This window comes from Pezoporus occidentalis, unplaced genomic scaffold (genome assembly GCF_034315485.1).
Source record: "Pezoporus occidentalis ecotype Australia unplaced genomic scaffold, CSIRO_AGI_Poc_V1 ctg1, whole genome shotgun sequence".
Lineage (NCBI taxonomy): Eukaryota > Metazoa > Chordata > Aves > Psittaciformes > Psittacidae > Pezoporus > Pezoporus occidentalis.
The window spans coordinates 1,246,598-1,265,882 of NW_026912778.1; the positions used below are offsets into that span (position 1 = coordinate 1,246,598).

At 38.2% G+C, this 19,285-nt stretch overlaps 1 protein-coding gene across 2 annotated transcripts; it reads left to right on the forward strand.

Annotated features, from left to right (window-relative positions):
• The first annotated feature begins 275 nt into the window (after positions 1-275).
• On the forward strand, positions 276-18,784 carry TMEM144 (transmembrane protein 144). Of its 2 annotated transcripts, none has more exons than XM_062611675.1 (12): positions 276-675; positions 4,742-4,936; positions 6,032-6,154; positions 6,545-6,644; positions 7,181-7,261; positions 9,169-9,250; positions 10,345-10,418; positions 11,335-11,453; positions 12,847-12,966; positions 13,439-13,536; positions 15,556-15,609; positions 16,740-18,784. In XM_062611675.1, the coding sequence occupies exons 1-12, from the start codon at positions 498-500 to the stop codon at positions 16,821-16,823; spliced, it is 1,308 nt and encodes a 435-aa protein (XP_062467659.1). In that variant the 5' UTR covers positions 276-497; the 3' UTR covers positions 16,824-18,784. The 2 variants fall into 2 exon arrangements, with proteins under 2 accessions (XP_062467659.1, XP_062467737.1); XM_062611753.1 differs by lacking the exon at positions 276-675 and adding an exon at positions 1,130-1,233.
• The last annotated feature ends 501 nt before the right edge of the window (positions 18,785-19,285 follow it).

Genomic DNA, 19,285 nt, shown 5'->3' on the forward strand with positions numbered 1-19,285 from the left:
AAAATAATGTAACACAAAGACACACATTGCCTTTATAATAAAAAGTACTTCTTTCTTCCCAGCCTACATTTGTGATTATCATATGGGATGTTGTTCCTCTTGGATGCACTACAGCTAAATTGTTTCCATAGAGATGTTCTGCAGTTCATCTCTCTAAATGTCACACGGGCAGGCATTTATATTAAAATGATTGATAAACGGTGCACTCCGTCTCAGCTTTACTGAATCCATGGGACTGAGAACTTACACTCTGGAGAAAAAAAAAACATATGTCATTATGGATAATGCGGATTTGATTTGCAAAAGATGAAGCGTTACTTTAGGCTTGTGCTGTGCTCATAAGGAGATGAATTTGGGCTGCCATCTGGAAGCTGTACACCAAGAAGACAGAGAGAAATGTTTGCTTCCTGACTAAACATGCTGACTAATAGTCTGCGCTTCAACTGGTCTGGGCCAGATCCTTACAGGGAAATCTGCAAAAATCTCTTCTTGACATCATGCAAACCATGAAGGCAGCTCCCAGCGGGCGGGGAGGCCTCCCGGGGCGAGGGAGGAGCCGCAAGGCGGACACCCGTCCCCCTTGGGCAGGAGTCCTGCCCTCAAACTGTGCCCGTGGACTTCGGCCAAAGGCAGGGTGCACAGCACGGTACCAGCGACAGCGTGTGAAGTACACAGGTGCACTTCCACTTAGCATAAAAAGCCATCTCATCGGCCGCGTTTCAGCTCGGGGAGACGTAAAGAAGCTCTTATCACGCCCTATTTGCCCAAATTTAACATTTCTCTTAGTGTTTCACCCTCCGCAAGACTGGCAGCCGGTGCCCCGGGAGAGCCCCTGCGCCCCGATGGGTTGCCGCAGACCGGGATCGCCTCCGCGACGGCTGCCGGCGGAGTACCGGCGGACGAAACGGGCGCGGAAGCTCGCCTCGCCCTCCGCCGGCTCGCCTCCACCCGCTCCCGGCCCTGGGAGCGATGGGGAAGGGGCGGGCCGAGGCAAGGGGCGGTGCAGCGGGCGGTGAGGCCCGGGCGGGAGGCCGGTGCGCCGGGGGAGGCCTGTGGGTGACCTTGGCAGTAGCGCGGCGGGAGCTGGCACGGAGCTGGGTGGGCAGCAGCGGTGGCCGGGGTTTAGCGGCAGGCTTAGGCAAGGGAACAGGCGGTGCGGACCCATTGCTGGCCGCCTCCCCGCTGGCTGCGGGAGCGGGGCGCTGTGAGACAGGCCGCGGCGGCTGGGGAAAGGTGTCCGCATCGGGTGGGGGCTCTCGAGTTTTCTGTCGGGGCGCGCTACCGAGCAGTTGGCCTTCCGAGGACCTGGCGCTGCCTTTAGCGGCGGCCTCGGCCTGTCCCGCCTGTGTGTCCCGCTTGCAGCCTGGGCCTGCCCTGCGGAGCCAGCCCCCGGCTTGTTGGCGTCTGTAGAAGCAACATTCGCTCGGCTGCGTGTTCTTCCTTGTTTCCTTTACTGAAAATACTGCCCAAAGAATGTCTCGCAAATGCATTCATCTTAGGAAAGAGAAGAAATGTTTCTTGAGCAGCTAGCAAGGGGTTGTGGTGTCACTTGAGGATGGCACTCTCTGCCATCTGGGACTGATGGAAGTCTGCTAAAATAAAGATGAAAGTATCCACCCATGATGGCAAATAGATGATAGGAGAAACAGACAAATAAATAATGTGACACGCAACCTCTAAAGATACCTTTCAATTCGTGTAAACAATTTCTTTAGTATCTTGACAACAGCTTGGATCTGTTTTGAGGTGACAGTTCTCAAGGGCAGGCTTCTTGATTTCATGCTCGTCTGTGGAGATGGCAGCAATGTGTTGCTGAGTGTTGTAATTTGTTGTGTCGCTGTGCAAAGGGAGAAAATGGTGTCATATTTCTGAGGAAAGAGGGAAAACACAGAGCACAACCTTCCAGTAAGATAAACCAGTGAAGTTAGTAGTAGAAGGGCAGCATGTGCCAACCAAATTAGATTGTATTTCCTCTGCAGCTTGAATTGCCCTTCAGTAAGGGCTACCTAGCAAAAAGAACCCTTCAATAACAGCAGTAATTCCAGTTGTCTCTGCTTGAGTTGCAGATACAACCACTATGTTGTAGTATCTTAGCAGCTTGGGGAAGTGCTGCTCGTTTGGCATTTGGTAGCTTGTAGGCTTTGGAGTCATGTATGCTGCAAGTCTACCTGGCAGTAACATAGGATTGTAGAGAAGAGGCTTTTAATGACCTCTGAAGTTTTGTGATGTGCAAAGATTAGCAAAATAAAGTCAGCTTAATGCTGTATGCCAGAGTAATGCCAATTCCAGAGTCACTCAGCTTGAATGGGACCTCTGGAGTTCATCTGCTTCAACTCCATGCTCAGAGCAGTGCTATCAACAAAGTTAGAGCAGGTTGCTTCAGGCCTTGTCTGGTTGAGCTGTCTCTTGAAGGCTTTAAAATGGAGTTGAAAGCCGTGTCTGAAATTTAGACAAATTTGGAGCTAAGTGCCCCAAAGTTTGGAAAGTTACAGTTTTAAACAGTCTGAATGAAGCATGCTCTTCCATAGTTAGCTGGAAGTTGTGTTTCCTTTCCGGTTTTGGTGTCATGATGTTGGGTCTCCAGTTGTGCAACAGTCTTCAGCGTGCACAATATAGCGAATTTTGGAAGATAAAGGGCAAGCAGAAAAATGTATTGCCCCTCAGCATCCAGATTTTCTCTTAGTAAATACAGAACTGAAATACTTTAAAAGTAACATTTCTTTGTCATTAACAAAAATCAAAAAGGCTGATAAACGACTTTAAATTTGAAAGGTTCTTAGTATCTTGCCTGAATAGTGACTTACTTATTTAAAGGCCAAAGGACTGAGTCCTGTGTTCATAGAGATGCAGGGTAATCAGATTTATTTCTATGTTCTTAACAGCATGAAGTTCTTCCCATACAAAACCCACGTTTTGTGCCTTACTTGTCCTCTAAATGAATTGAGTGTATTCACTCAGTGAAGCAAGGCTGATGGAATGAAGATAGCTGATGTAAACCATTATCTTTCTTAATCCATTCATGTAGCATAACTATGTTTCTTAGCCCATGAAGTCAGTCTTTGAAGAAATCCCAGCATTATTATTTGCACTGCTTAGTGTCTACAGGTCCTAGATAAAACATACTTTATAGAGGAGTCTTAAACACAGTGGAAACTTCCTGGAGAAGCTTATCCTCTAAGTAAGCAGGAAAGATGAAGCGAGAAGGAAAAAATGATAAGATAAATGAAAATACCTGTGCTGTTGTACTTTCCAGATGTGTCTCCTAGATGTAATCTTGTGTTTTTCTTAAGTACCCAAAAATATACTGACATCCTTTAAGAGGAAAAAATTATAGAAACTAAATGGTTATATTAGTTATGGGATTGAACTTTTCACCTGATAATGCAAATAAATAATTTCAGCTGACTGATGCCCCTGTGTAAGCTGTAGATAAAAGCACAATGTCAGCAGATGCACTTCTCAGTGTCCTAAAGACTCCAGAGAAGGTAACACTGGAGGGTAAAGCAAGATGAAAGGATGTGCAGCAGCTCGACTCTTCCTTTTGTGCAGAGAGTGTAGTCACAGCATCCTTTACAAGACTTGGCAAAATTTCTGCCATCCTATTTCAGGTTTTTTCCTCCAGACAGTAGCTAGTTCACCTACACTGGGGAATGTCAAACTACATTAAGATGCCATTTGAGTCAGTATAAATAGCATTACTTCAACAGTAGGATTGCATGTGTATCTCTATAAATATGCCCCTTTGTACTCACAGCATATTAAGTATGCTGCTGCCATTTGAAGGTAAATTTCCAAATGCTTTTCTTATATTTAGTCTTTTACGTGCATCTTAAGATTGTGTATGCAAAGATCATATTGTTACAGTTGTCCTTAGAGCCACTTTTTCTGTGAAAGTCACAATCTATATCTGAAGTACGTGTGTAGTACTTCTGTTGAGTGTAACCTCAAGATGAGTCTCCCCTTCAAAGAAAAAGAGAGGTATAATGGGATTAAAAAAAGTCTTTGCCTTTCTTATTATAGTGATGTGAAATGAACTAAGAAACTTTAGAGGCAGTTTCTTCCTTTGTTACCCACAGAAAAAAATGAACCTTTATTCACATTTTGTATCAGCTAGAGCAATCCCTGTGGTTATCTTATGATCCTATATTAATCCTGCTGTGGCATCTATAGAATCTCTGTGCCAGTTCCTGACGCCCAGGAAGCAGGGCTGCATTTGCTATAGCTTCTGCCAATTAAGATTTTGTCTCTAACCCCTGCTTTTTCACTCATCCCAGTGTGACCCCCACTTTGGCTACAGGAGTAAGGAATATTCTGGTACCGCATCTCACTAGAGTGTCAGGTCTCTCAGATTCAAGCCCTCATAACCTTTGCGTGCATCTGTACATTGGTATTGTGTGGTTTTAGACATGCTTTTCTGTGAAGCTTATTATGAAACACACGATAGTGATATATTTGTGTGTGTGCATCTGTTCTTATGTTACTTCATTCATGGTTTATGGCAGCTTCCCATGGGATTCTACAGTATACTTCCCTGTTCTGTCCAGCTTCTGAGAGATTGATAAGTAGGGTCCTTTAAGTTTCAGATTTCTGAACTAGGTTGGTATTATAGAGTAATAGAATGGTTTTGGTTGGAAGGGACCTTAAAGATCATTTAGTTCAGCCCTCCCTACCATGGGCAAGGACATCTACTAGACCAGGTTGCTTAATGCTCCACATGTTTAATTCCACTCTCTGATTTCAGAATCTGCCAGGTCCCTCAGCAAGACAACTTCACAAAGAGGCACCTTCAGAGCAAAGATGAACATTGGAAAAACTTACAGTACCTTTAATGTCAGCAATGGAACGGATCTAGCTATTGGCTTTACCTCGTCCACAGTAGCTGTCCTTCTATTTGGGACAAACTTTGTGCCTGTTAAGAAATTTGATACCGGTGATGGTAAGCTTAGTTATATTCTTTTATTGGTTTTGGTATTTTTGCTAATAGCAATAATATTTTGCCAGCAAATACAAGAGTTTCTATAGTTAGCTTTATAAACAACTTTAATGTTTTAGTTTTCTTTGCTATTATTATGGTATAAAACAATAGTGTATTGGTTTAGGATGTGGCAAATCTTTAGGAGAGCCTTTCTATATGTTGTTACGCACTTCAAGAGTGATGATGTGTATTTCATGACCATTTAACAATGAAAATTTAAATTTTATTTTTTCTACCCTTGTGGGGGTTCTCAAATTAATATATTATTTATATTGTAAAAGTTGTTGAACTTCAGAGTATTGCCTTTCCACTGGGGACCTAACATAAAATCCATCAAAAATTGAAATTGCAGTTTGATCTGGTGAGTCAGTGAGAGGAAACAATCACTTCTATTTCCTAATTGGAATTTTTAACATTTTACTAGGTTTGTGTCATATTTACATGTTTGTGTGATGCATAGTCAGTTAACAGATCCCTAGATGAATAAATCTGCCATTGTGTTACTGCAATAATAGTATCTGCATTACAGGCAAGGCTAGACTTCAAAGCAAAAGTCTTTGCTCAGCTGGTATAAAATCAGCTGGTCTGCCTTGCTGACCCTTAGAGAGATTGGTCCAGAGTTTTTGTCATCCTCAGTGTCCTGGATTAGTGGAAGAGCCTGAGCCTTGAGCTTTGAAGGAGTTTTGTCCTGTGCAGTCATCTGTGTTACTTGCTACTAGGGTGGTGGAAGAAGTTTGCAGTAACTGAACACCTCTTTGTCAGAAACCTGTCAAAAGTGTTTGAGAATCAGGGTTTGTTTAAACTTTATGCATCAAAATATCTTTTGCAGCTGCATATAAAGAATGCATGGTAAGGAAAAGATTGACAGAATTATAACATACAACCCTAAAATGTATCTTTTGAATATACTGTAACATGGTTCCCTGAAATTCACAAAGGAGGTGGGCGCCTTTCACATTTTTCTGTACTATTTTATCTAAAGCATAGAATGTTAAGAGATTCACACATGTAGTATTCTACAAGTTCTCTTTTGTGTGCATTTGATTTTTTCCATAGGCATGTTCTTCCAGTGGATTCTCTGTGCCTCTATATGGGTAGTTTCTTTGGTGGTCAATTTAATCCAGAATTGCCCGCGGTTTTGGCCTCTGGCTATGGTTGGGGGTTTTGTGTGGGCTACAGGTAAGGATAAAGAAGTTCTGTTTCTTGAAACCCAAAGTAATCCTAACTCTTCATAAAAAAACAGTGATAAAAATTTGTCAATATATAAGGTAATAGTTACTTGGTAGCTGTTTGGCTTTTTAAAGTTTTTCTGCTACTGGAGCTGTATCCTTATAGAAAACATTATTTATTATGCTTATTTTATACAGCAAATTCACAAAAAATAGCTTTTAAAATGGTATTGAGGAAAGAAACATGTTTGATATACTTATTTTTGTAAAACACTGTTTCCTACCACCTTTGGTTGCCTAAAATTCTTTGCCTTCTGAATAGTCACAGAATCTAAAGCAAAAATATACAAGATTACAGTCTAGTTTTTCATTAATTTGAATTTTGCTTTTTCTGTTTTAGGCAATGTTACAGTTGTCCCTATTGTTAAAACTATTGGTTTAGCTCTTGGTCTTTTGATATGGGCTTCTTTTAATTTGCTGACAGGTTGGGCAAGTTCAAGGTAAGTTAGTTTAAATCTCAAGTCATACGTCATTAATATTGCCAGTTCATCGTTAATGACTGCAGTGAAAACACTGTCACCAATAAAGAGGATTTATCATACATGCAAGATCTTTTTTTCATCTCGGTGGAAAGTACGCAGATTAATTATTTTATCCTTTTGTGTTTCCTCTGTCTTATTAGGAAGATGAATGCCCAGTGATGTTCACTAACATAATTGAGGGAATAAATAATGTATTTGTTAAATGTAAAACTAGTACACTGCTTGTATTTTTTGGTCTACAGCATGGACTGATAAAATAATTTAAATCAACTTCAATTTTTAAATAGATTTTTAAAAATCAATGTAAATTAAATTTAGTTTAAAGTTTATTTTTGTAAAGTAGATGTAGCCAACAAGCCAGCTGAAGCACTGATCTGTTATTGAAAATACAAACTCAAGCAGAATTATTTATATGAGTAAAGATTTCCAAGACTGGGTTATAATTTAAGTATTTCTATTCAGTCAAGGCAACTAAGTGAAACTGATTGTTTCAGGTTTGGTTGGTTTGGAATTGACCCAGAAGAAGTATCAAGGCCAATCTTAAATTATATTGGAGCTGGGCTTTCACTATTAAGGTAAAAATCTATTCTTATAATAAATACCTGTAATGTAAAATACATATTTAATAACCATGGGGACAATTTAACTAGAGGGTACCTGTTTTGAAGTATTTCTTGGAAACTAATTTACTGCAGAATTTATGAGCTATCCATACCTAGCTGGTCAGAATAGAAACATATATAATACCCAGCACAGTGGTGAAATGGTTGTTCATAAACACAGAAATATATTTTTATGCTGGTAGGCATGTTCAAGGCAAAGCAGTGATATGCTGATTATCTCCCTAGCAAAGTAGTTCAAATGGTTCACTTTCCCCAGATTTTGCAAGAGGGAACACTGACTAGAAGGATCTTGGTGAGGAAATTCCTCCGAGATTTCTGATCTGACTTCACTCAGGGGTACAAATCCTTCCCTCTGAACTGTAGAACATGTGACAGGACCCCTTCCCAGTTCCTTTAAGGTCCATGGAAAGGCAGAGGCTTTGTATTATTTCTTGTCCTTAATAGCTCCCTGTCTTGTAACTGTTAAACCACACTTACAGCAACACCCAAACAGTGTCTTCCTTTAGGATCTTCTGAAAGGCCTTCTACTCTTCTTTCTGTTTATATTATTCATATGAGTGCACTTTGGTCCAAACACGCAGGAAAGATGGTCTTTGATATCTAGCGGTGTTCTTGCTTTCTGACTGAGTGGCCAGGAAGGTCTTTTCAGGAACATAATGGTGGTCCTAAATCCAAGGGGCAATAGGCTTGCCATAAGCATGCTAAGCAGTAGCTGAATGTAATGCCTTTAGGAAAAGAAGTGTGTTAAGAACATGGAGATGATGCAGCCATTCTTGATTGTTAGGAGAGAGCCAGTGCCTTAGATTAATGAATTTTGCTTCTGCTCTTCCTCTTCTAAGAGCCTGCAGCTATTTACCCATTACTGTTACATGTAGCATGTGATTTTGTGAGGTACTTAGAAAATAGTAGCAGTACTATTATTCCTGCCTGATGAGTTCATTCACCTCACCACCTGCTTCCTGCCTTTTTCTGAGATATCATGGAGAAGTGATCAACAGGGAAAAAGACGTTTTCCTGGCAAGCTACGCAACACCTGTGTATGTTGCTCTGCAGAGTTCAAAAGCATGTATTTCATTTTAGCCTCCTGTGTGGAACCTGTATATGGTTTTCTAGTCTCTCTGGAGGAAGCTGACGTCTTTTTATACCTACCCTTATCCCTTTAGTAGGAGGTGAATCATTCTTCAAATGGAGACGTTCTGTTTACAGTTATGAGAAGGAATTCCTATATCATTAAAATATCTTTCATAAAAATAAAAAAAAAACAGACCCTGTGCGTTCTGATACACATATTTACCTGCAAGCAGTAAAGTTACCCTTTCTTCTTTATTTTATTCACTTAGTGCACTGGAGCGCAACTGAGCAATACCTCTTCTCCTTCCACATATGCATGAGGCCCTGTAGGAGCAGTATTTCCTCACTCACATAGGACAGACGACTAAAAACTAACTTTTTTCCTTGAGCACAGTGCCAGTGCTGTGCAGGTTTAAGCTGTTCCATACAGAATTTTCAGGCAGATGTTCCACTGCATGTGTGGTTTAGTACAAAAAGACAGTGTTAACTAAAGCAACATTGTTAATGTGGTTGTAACTACACACTGTAGAAAGGAGACATTTCAATTCTGTTACATAGAAGAGAGATCTGAGAAGTGGTACAAAGACTAATCTATTTACTTGCGTTCACTTAAGTTGCTTGTTACGACTGTTAAAAGCAATTGCATTTTTAAAATACATTGAAGTGACTCTAAGGCAATAATGAAAATAAAGTATTATGCTTCCAAATACAGCTTTTGTCTCTGGACACTACTTGTTATGTCCTTAGGAGCTGACCTGGTATTTACTGGCCTTTTTTTCTCTTCTAAGTGCTGTCATATTTCTTTTTATAAAAACTGAAGTCCAGAGTTCTTCAACTTCATTAGAAAGCACGCCTTTACTGAGAGAAAGTGTAAGTACTCTACAGTTGTTATTTTACATCAGTGGAAGTGCATATCCATTTAAAAACAAAAGGCTTAATTTTAACCAGATTTGCTAGCATTTATGGTAGACTACATAAAACTACATAATTATGTGTTGATTCCAGCCCTAACTATTCTGTGATTATATTTAATTTGAAAATCTTGTATATACAACAAAATGTGATGAACAGAAAAGGTTTTTTCAAGCGTTTTTTCTCTATTGTGAGGTGTAAATGACATAGAAGTCCCTTTTCATTATGACAGACAGTATGTAAAAGACAGTGTGTTACTTTCCTATCCTAGAAGAGGAAGCAAGTTTAATTAAAACTATATAACTGGGAGGGTACTTAGATGAAAGGCAACAAGGTATAACTGTTATCCACCAGATCTTTGCCATGTTACTGAGCCAGGAGAATTCTCAGCATCAGTTGTGGCACAGATTGGAGATCAATGAGGGGTGCCACATTGGAAACAGAAGGTAGAGAGCGATAGGCTCCTACTACCATTGTCCCTTCCTGTTGTAGGTCAGTACGCAGTTGCTACCCGAACAGAGTCCCTCAAAGTTTTCTGGCTGTGCTCAATGCTCATTAGAGGTTCAAGTCTACCAGACAAATCATAGAAGACAAGCCAATTACAGGATTAGAATAAAGCGATGTTGCAATTTCTTTATGCTGCAGACAGGCCTTAATTTCCCTGTTTGCAAATAGGCCCAATATTCTGATAGTAACACCAGAGCTATCAACAAAAGGCAAACCCACATTATAAATAAAATCTATAGATTAAATCATTTATCAGATTTCAGAAAGTACAAGTTCTGAAGGTCAGATCTGTCCACATACAGATTAAAACATAATGCTAGTGAGTGCTCTATTACGTAGTAAACCCAAAGTGCATATCCAAACTTGCAGACGTCAGCATAGGTAGATCTAATTATTAGTTGTTTTATTAAAAGAAAATTATTCTACTTTCTTCAGAGTACTTCTGTAAATTCCTTTTGATTCTGTTTTTATTAGAGAAAACTGTTCTGTTTAATACAATGTTTGTTTTAAACTAAATTTGTGTGAAAACTCTTGGGTTTTTGCAGTCCATTAATGTTTCTGAAGATACCTCTGATGATTCATGGGTGAACAGACTTTCTCCAGCAAAAAAGAGACTCATGTAAGTTATTAACAGTTTCTCTTACTGATACAGGCCAAGTAGCCAGAGAAAGTAACTGAACACAGCATTAAGAGCAAAATTTTCATCTTGTAGTTTTTCTAGTGCAGTCATGCAGTAATAAATTACAGGTTTTAAGGTACTAGCATAGTGTGCATACCTATATACAAATAGCTGCACAGCTAATTAGGTTGTTTCCTTTGTACTGTTGAGTGTGCTTTACCTTACTAATTAAGTATTAGTTACTACTGTAAAAGAGCAAACATTTGGCAAAGTAAATATCAATAGCAACTAAGTAATAATCATAGAACTGTTTTTTATCACCTGCTTGATTAGCACTCCAGCACAGAAGGAGCCTATGCAAATATCATGATTCTGGGTGTGGTTTCCAAGTGAATACATCTGGAGAAGGCATGCTGGTGTGGTAGGGAGATATAAGTGCTTCAGGGTAGAAGCAGCAGCTAGCAAGAGGCCAGCATGGGAAATGGAAACAGTCAAGAATGCAATAATCTGGAGATTAAAGAGGCAGTGAACCTTAGGAGAGTTAAGAATATATAGACTGCAACAGTGAAGCTGGGGGTGGGAGCATTTTAATTTGTTTGTTTGTTTTCTCCTAGGTTTGCTTTCAGGAAATCCTAGTTAGTTCGTTTATCTTGTCATTAATCTATACTGCAGACTTTTGGGGCAGGAATTGTCTGTGTTACTTGGCAACAAAGCATTGGAAAACTAAGTTACTGTGTTGAACCATTTCTACACTAGAAAATAAAACACGCTAAAATGTATTATTTTTATGGTGTTGCTAGCAATTTTCATATCATACACAGTCTTCAACAGCAATACTGGATTTGTCTTAAATGTGTTATGGACTTTTCTAATTAACACTTGGCTATTTTTTTTCTGAATTTTGCTCTTTTTAAAGAGGATGTAGCCTAGCTGTAGTAGCTGGAATACTCTACGGTTCCAGTTTTGTACCAGTACTTTACATCAAGGATCATGGAAGAAGAAATGAAACTGTATACGCAGGAGCAAGTCAATTTGGTAAAGGCTAATAGATTACTTCGACTTTATTTTGTCAGTCTCTTGTGTTCTCCTGCTTTTTCAAAGGCATAAAGTGAAATTCTTGAGAAGCTTGAAAATAGGCTGTACAGCATACCAGTTTTGCGCTGTTATATGTTGTCAGAATCATAGTACTAGCACTCTCTTTTTCTCAGAGGTTCATTGCACTGTTAAAAGAACAGTGAGAAACAGCCCAGAGGATACCATGCTTCACTCATAGCTATGTTCCAGAAGGTATTAAATACCAGCCATCTCAAAATGCAAAGTTTATATCCTGGAACATGAGGTAAACAAAGGCACAAGCTTTCCAGTTACCAAATTAGTACATCAGTAAAGGAAGAGAAGAGAGTTGATCATAACTCATGCGGAGAAGAGATATATAACAATATAAGTAATTAAAACCTTGTAGGTTTTGAAACAGAAACCTTTTTACATAAGCTTAATTGCCAATTTCAAACATTTCCACAAAATTTTTTTTCTTAAGATTTAGTGTATAGTCTTATCAGGTAATACCAGCTGCAGTTTAAGAGCAACATATTGCTGAGGAGTCATAATACTGCTGTTAAGAAATTGTTTGTTATGTCACATACAATTTCTCTTGAATACTGCAGCCTGTATATTCCCCAGCTAGACGTAACAGATGTTAACATTACTATAGCTGCCTGTCCTGTTGAGAATTTACAGCTCCAAGGAGACAGCAATCACCTTGCTACATATAGAATAGTTTGGGTTGGAAGGGACCTTAAAGGTCATCTAGTTCCAACCCCCCTGCCATGGGCAGGAACCCCTTCCACTAGACCAGGTTGCTCAGAAACAATCTCTTTAACACATACGAAGTCCATAAAGGGTTATTGATTATAGTGATCAAAACTGTGATACATTCTTCAAGATGACAAAAGGACAAAACTGCCGTGTCTAGCTTCCACACTATGTGCAGTTGTCTTGCCCTTAAATATACAGAAAAGAAATAAGGCTGTATACAGGAGTACAAATGTAGATGGTCAGGAGAGGATGCAATTATGTAAAATCCCTCCCCCCAGTTTTCTAGCCTCACCAGAGGATTTTCATGAGGTTTTAATAAATTATTCAGCACTTTGACTAACAGAGTTCCAAAAATAACAAATCACAGAAATATATAAAAGCCTGTAATAAATGCTAAGGTTAACACAGCAGTTAATTCGCATTTAATATATATGTAATTGACCACATCCATCCAGTCAGACTCGCAGCTATGTTGGTCACAATCACAACTGAATTTGAGTTGTTAGAAGTAGCACCATATGGGGTTTTTATCTATGTGAATGCTGTCAGTGAAATTAGTTAAAATTAATAACTGATGGTTTAGACTAATGTAATTTCATGATTTCTCTTTTAGATTTGGATTATGTTTTTGCACACTTCAGTGGAATATTTCTTACAAGTACTGTCTACTTTTTGATCTACTGTGCAGTCAGGAAAAATAAACCTAATGTTTATCCCCAGGCCATTTTGCCAGGTATGACTGGTTTTCCAATTATAAATTAAGTTCAGTTACTTGTGACTGTTTTCAGTAATCAGTTTAAGCTATGTGTCGGAATTGTAGTTTGCCTTTCAAGTCTCTTCATTTGACCTTTGTCTCTTTTGAAAGATCACTCCTATTTGATTAATTAATTAAAGTTAGGAAACACTGATAAATTTTGTTCTAATCTGAAGCTGGAGCAAATGACATTGCAGATTTTCAAAAGCTGACTGCCAGAGTGTAGAGCACGTTGCCCAGAAATATGTGAACTTTAATTAATTTGATACTTCAGTTGATGTAGCTGATTTTGTCCCTTGAGCTTTGGTTTAGATTATCAGAGCCAGCTTGTTAAAGTAGTTAAAAAAAATACATACATGCGGTTTCTGTACTATGTTATAAATATAAATGTTCCATAAATTGCTGTCTGTACCTTGCTGTGCATGTTTTTGATTGGGATTTATTTTTCTAGGGTTTGTGTCTGGTGTGCTTTGGGCAGTAGCCAATTGCTGCTGGTTCATAGCCAATCACTATCTCAGTGCTGTGGTCAGCTTTCCAATAATTACTGCAGTAAGTATATAAAAAATAAAATCTGTGACTAGAATTAAAAGTGAAAGGTTTTTTTTCATCACATTTGCTAAATTAAGTTGAAATTATGACATGTCTAGAACATTTTAATAAAGAGTATACATTGCGTGCTCTGCTTGTCTGTGCCAGCCTTTGGGTTTTTAGAAACATATATGACTGTGACAAGCACCATCTTGGTCAGTGCCAAGCATTAAAAAACCCCAGAAGAATAGAAAGTGTGAGTCTTCAGGTTACATAAAAGTCAAAGCTGTGAAACCAGAACTATATCAATTCTAAATAGTAAACTGAAGTAATTTAATTTTATGCTTTCATCCCAAGAATTAATTTTGTTCTGGATGTTTTCATTTGTGATTTTTATCCTCTAGCAATCATTTTCCTTAATTAAGTCTGCTATTTTTTCTTTTTGCAGTTCTTGAACAAACAGAACAGATTATGTATTGATGAAAATAATGTTCTTATGCAAATGAGGGAAAAAATAGGTTGGCCTGTTTTGTCTGTTTTAATCCTATGTATGATACTCTACCTTTAAAGCACTGTTAACATCCAGAGGTTGCATAAATTCCATCACTAGGTAAAAATAAACTTTGTGTTTACTTTCTTGCCAGTCTACTAGATGGTGATGCAGAGATGGATAACTTCTGCCAAATGAGAGTTCATAAATATCAAAAACAAAGTTTACTGAACAGCAGTTATTTTGGAAGCAAACTAATGAAACATTAATGGGGATTAAGCTTTGCCTCAAGATGCAGTAAATCAGAATAAACTCTGCAGTATGCAATATAAAAAAGAGGCTTGGGATCATTCTAATTAGAAATTGAAGGATTTATGGAAAGCAGCTTAAGTTAACTTAGTTATCAGCATGCCTAAAGGGCAAGCATATAAAATCATGAAATGAAAATTTAAGGACAGCACTGATGAGAAACTGCCTATCTGGACCACAGGGTTCAGAACTGCTGCTTTCCTTCACCCTAGAGAGAATTTCAGACAGCTATTCATCACATGCCTGTAACAGTCTGTTTCATTTTAAAAATGCATTCCTCTTGCAACGTACATTATTTAGGAAATGAAATAACACCTTAGCTATTATTCAAGTAATAGTTCGCAATTTCACTAGGAAACAGCACCCACAAATACATTCAGCATGAGACGCTGTTTTCCTGCTGGCCTAAATCTGTGTCCTGTCAGCTGTACTGAAGACGGAGAGAAGATCACTATCCAAACATCTGTCAAGTAGTTCTGAAAACAGCTCTAATGGGAAGCATTAATAGAGCCAGTTTTTGCTTCATGTTCAGATAACATTTTCTCATCAGTCATGAAAATTCCAGTCATTACTCCCACAGGGGGAAAACTATATTACCAGGAGTGCTTGGAAATTACCATTGTGTATCACTGTTCGCTGTTAGCTGGGAAATCTGTACAACAGTATCACAGATAATCAGTAGTTTTCCTGACCCATCTATCTGGCTGGCTTTGTGCTTTGTCCAGATGCCTGCTATACAGGAAACACATTTATGTTTCAGTCTCTTGATATCACACTGTGTGATAAAATCAAACTTTGTCCAGCTAGTTACTCATGCTAACAAAGGAAATGTTAGGAATATTCATGGTACCTGCCAATAAACTTGAATGGCCCTCTGAAATGTGGTAACATTGTCGACTCTAGTTTGGACTTAAGTGTGTCATATTTGGAGCCTACTAAAAGAGTGTATAACAGCCAGTGAAGACTCTACAGCATAATTTAGAAAGAAATTGTGCCTTCTTGGAGGTGGGGGGAGGGGGAAATAAATAAAGTCTCTTGCCTCTTTAGCCCTTCTTGAAGATTTGACTCTTACTTCATAAAGATGGCAGTGATATTTTTGCTTTTGCCATGAGCGCCATAATTATATGGAATGTAAAGGCCCGAATTCGTTTTCCAGACACATTTCAACCACCCTGAGAACAATAATGAGAAGATGGTGCTTTTCATGATGTTTTAATGTACAAATGAATCTTATTTTTTAGGGTCCTGGTCTTGTTGCTTCAATGTGGGGAGTCCTTGTATTTAAAGAAATTAAGGTAATCTTACTATGGCTCTTACCTAGTCTTTCATGCTTGTCTTTATCTCTAGGAACAGTATGAATTGGTATACACCTGTGTCTCTTAGATTTCTTCTCCTTACAAGTATTTCAGTATGAAGCTGAAAGTCATATCATGCAATATTAAGGTTTCCAAGAAAGCTGAAAAACTGGACAATCCTTACAGGACTGAAAATTTAAACTCCATTACTATATGAGCTGCAGTGAGAGTAAATGAAGAGTGTATCAGGGCCAGGCGGCAGGATGCCAAGCACAGCCTGAAAACAGTATTTATATGAGCTGGTTCTTTCAGTGGGGCAGGAGAATGAGCAGTTGTCCCAGTAATCACATAGACAAGTAGATTAGACTTTTCAAGTCAGGTTCGCCAAAGAACTGAAAAATGAGGCGGAGGTTAGCTGGGATTGCAAATTACAGTATACTGTGGAGACCCTAAACCAATACAGCAGTGGCTGCCTAGAAAAAGCTAATTTACTGGATGTTAACATACATGGCAGATACTATTTTTCTAGTGGAATATGAAGCATTGAATACTAGCAGTGTAATTCTCAGGTTCCCTTAGCTAATCTGTTCAGGATCCGCAGGTACCTAATTTGCCATTGGAGATCATCTTTCCAAGTTTTTTTGGAGACACTAAAATACGTTAGGCATCCCTTCATCAGGAACTAGAAAGTTTCTTTTACTCCCCCAGTGCAGATTAATGTTGCACCACAGTAAAAGACTATCATGTTCCTTATCTAAATGTCTGTGATGCACTAAATCTTTCATCTTTTCCATACATTCTTAGAATAGTGTCTTCATAACTGCTTACTACTTAAAAATAATCTGAAAATAGACAAAGCCCTTTAAAAATACTTTTTAAAATTGCTGAATTAGTTTTGTATTTTACTTTAGTGTATGGCATCATAGATTACTTGTATTAAACTGTTTTGAACAGCAAATATATTACAAATTTATGAAATGAAATGAGTAATAAATTTACTATTTCATGTAATAAATTTATGAATTTTGTCATAAAATGAAACCCTGGTTATTACTTTTACTTGTTTTTTTTTTGTGAAGTTGTATCTAACAGCCTGATATTTTTCTTTTTCTCTCCCTTTGCTTATCCAGGGACTGAAAAACTACGTTTTACTCTCAGTAGCATTTTGCATTGTTGTGGCTGGATCATTCTCCACAGCTTTTTCTAAAGTTTGAAAGGATCTTCTGGACCAGTAGAGGGTGCTGCTGTTTAATATACATAGAAAGACAATATTGGTATATAGCAATACATAATGATTTTCAAAATGAATGTCCAACATTAACTTACTTCAGGCAAGTGAAAAAGAAAACCTTTGCTCCCATTTGGCATGAATAACTGGAAATGTTTGCTTCTGCATTTCTTGGACCAGTAGCAATTTCAAAGGATTTTAATAAATAAAGCTAAATGATTTTATAGTTATTAACTTTTTTTTCCGGTTCAGCTACCATGTAATCATAAGTTGCAGTTCACTGTTGTTTTGGTGGATAAATGGATTCTAATTCTTAGTCTGTAATTATGTATTTGCAAGCTGATTTGTTTTATTATAATGTCTGTCTTACTGATTTGAATATAAAATATATCTTGAAATATTCTTTATGGAACTGATACAAAGATATGAAGCATTTTTTAATTTAGAAGCATTATTCTTTAAAGTCATCAATTTACATAAAGATGTTACTTCCAGTCACTTCAGAATTTTGAAGGAAATATAGGAAAAAAAAGGGTGCTGTAAAATAGATCACTTGTGTTTGCTGCTAAACTGTTTTGCTGCAAGAAATTATGTAGCAGTCAGGACCAGGGTACAAAGTTTGAGTTTATTTTGGTTGCAACTTGACATTACATTTCTGTGTTGAAATATTAATTATGCAGTCCAAATAACTTTGGGCATTTTGTGAATACTTACTTTTCTATGTAGCATATTGAAATCTTAAAAATTATGTATGGCAATATTTATTACATCAAAGCATCATGCTAAAACTAGCAAATCTGCCCCATAAAGGAAATTCCCTATGAGGAATGTTGCATACACTGTTCCATGACAGATACTGTTTAGTTTCCTACCCATGGCAGCTAAGATCATACATGCAAAGCATGTTGTCTGAACCTTCCCATAGTTTTTCCTTCAGTATATTAGACAACCCCAGCTCCTGCAGTCTTCCCTTGTTTGTAATGTGCTCATCATTTTTCTTGCTCTTTCCTGAACTCTATCTGTCTAGAAATATTAGACATGGCAGTCAGACTACAGTCTTAGAAATAAAACGAGCAGCAGCAGCAAGATTTTTTTGGTTTCATCCAATTTGCAAGCTCTGTTCATGGTTACACATCATAGTATGATGCTGTCACAGCTTGGTATTGTTAACATGTTTGGTTTGCAATCATAATTTCTCCTTTCTCCCTTGCACTCTTTGTTGTCTACTATTTATCAGATTTTATCTCAGAACTGTTACTTAGCCTGATTTTTTCTGCTCTATAGTTATTCCTACCCACATGTCAGAGCTTGGCGTCTGATAGGTTTTTTCCCCCCTTAAGGCATTTCTCTAGTTTTGCTCTGTATGTTAACCCTGTCCTCCAACAAGTTGGCAGCATTTTCCAGCCAGATGTCATCTAAAAATGTAGTAAACATACTCTGTAATTACTGTAAATAATTTATGAGAATGCTGCATGATACTGGCCTTCTCTTACTTTCTGATACCTAATGTAATACTTCTTTTCACTCTGTCAGGGAACAATTAACTGCTCCTTTGAGAACAATTTTCCTGTCTTGCAGTGGTTTTATTTACACTGCATTCTCCCAGCTTTTATGGAACAGTTGTTCAAGTCAAGATACATAATATGTACTAACTTAATCCCTGATATCGGAAAGAAAACTAATTATTTTTCTTTCCAATATCCAGGTCAGACACAAGTTCTTCCTGGCAGATCCTTGACTGCTACTTGCCTAGCCCTTATTCTGTTGACTCAAATATGAGTAATTTGTTCCCATGTTTGTGAAATAACTTGAGTTAAATTGGATATTTATACTTCCCCTGGATCTGTTTCCCTTCTTCTTAAAGATTACAAGAACTTCTGTATTCCTGCAATATACTCCATGCCAGAAAATTGCTGATAAGCAAAGAATTGACAAAACCAAAATACAGTGTTCTCAGGCTCCTCTACTTTACAGGTACACTTTAATATGTCAGTTCTTATTCCTGTTTCACTGATTGCAGTTTGTTAACACTGACTATGGTCTGTGTAAGACTGAAGGAACTGTAACTCACTGGTTTGCTAAAATAATTACAGTGCAATGCAGTATTTATAAAGATAGTGTGATTACAGCACCAGTCCACTTTGATACACAAGGATCATCTGTTTAGTTTACTACGGTATGCAGGTCATCTTCCACATTTGGTTAAAGTCTGCAAGTACAGTCCACGCTATTCAATGAGGTATTCTCTCACGAGTTTATGGTAAGCAAATTACTAATGCCTTCATGTTGGAAGATGTTGAGCCAGAACTCTCAGGGAGGAGTACCATGTTCGCATGGGCTCAGACAGTGAACTAGCCTGTTCATATGTCGTGGTTTAAACCCAGTCAGGTAATTCATTCGCTCACTTCCCCCCCATTTTCTTGCCCTCCCCCTGCTCTCGGAGGGATG

Coding starts and splice junctions, on each gene's coding strand:
- TMEM144 (XM_062611675.1), top strand. CDS start 498: ATGCAAACCATGAAGGCAGCTCCCAGCGGGCGGGGAGGCCTCCCGGGG. Junction 6,645..7,180: donor ACAGGTTGGGCAAGTTCAAG/GTAAGTTAGTTT, acceptor TGATTGTTTCAG/GTTTGGTTGGTTTGGAATTG. Junction 9,251..10,344: donor CGCCTTTACTGAGAGAAAGT/GTAAGTACTCTA, acceptor GGGTTTTTGCAG/TCCATTAATGTTTCTGAAGA.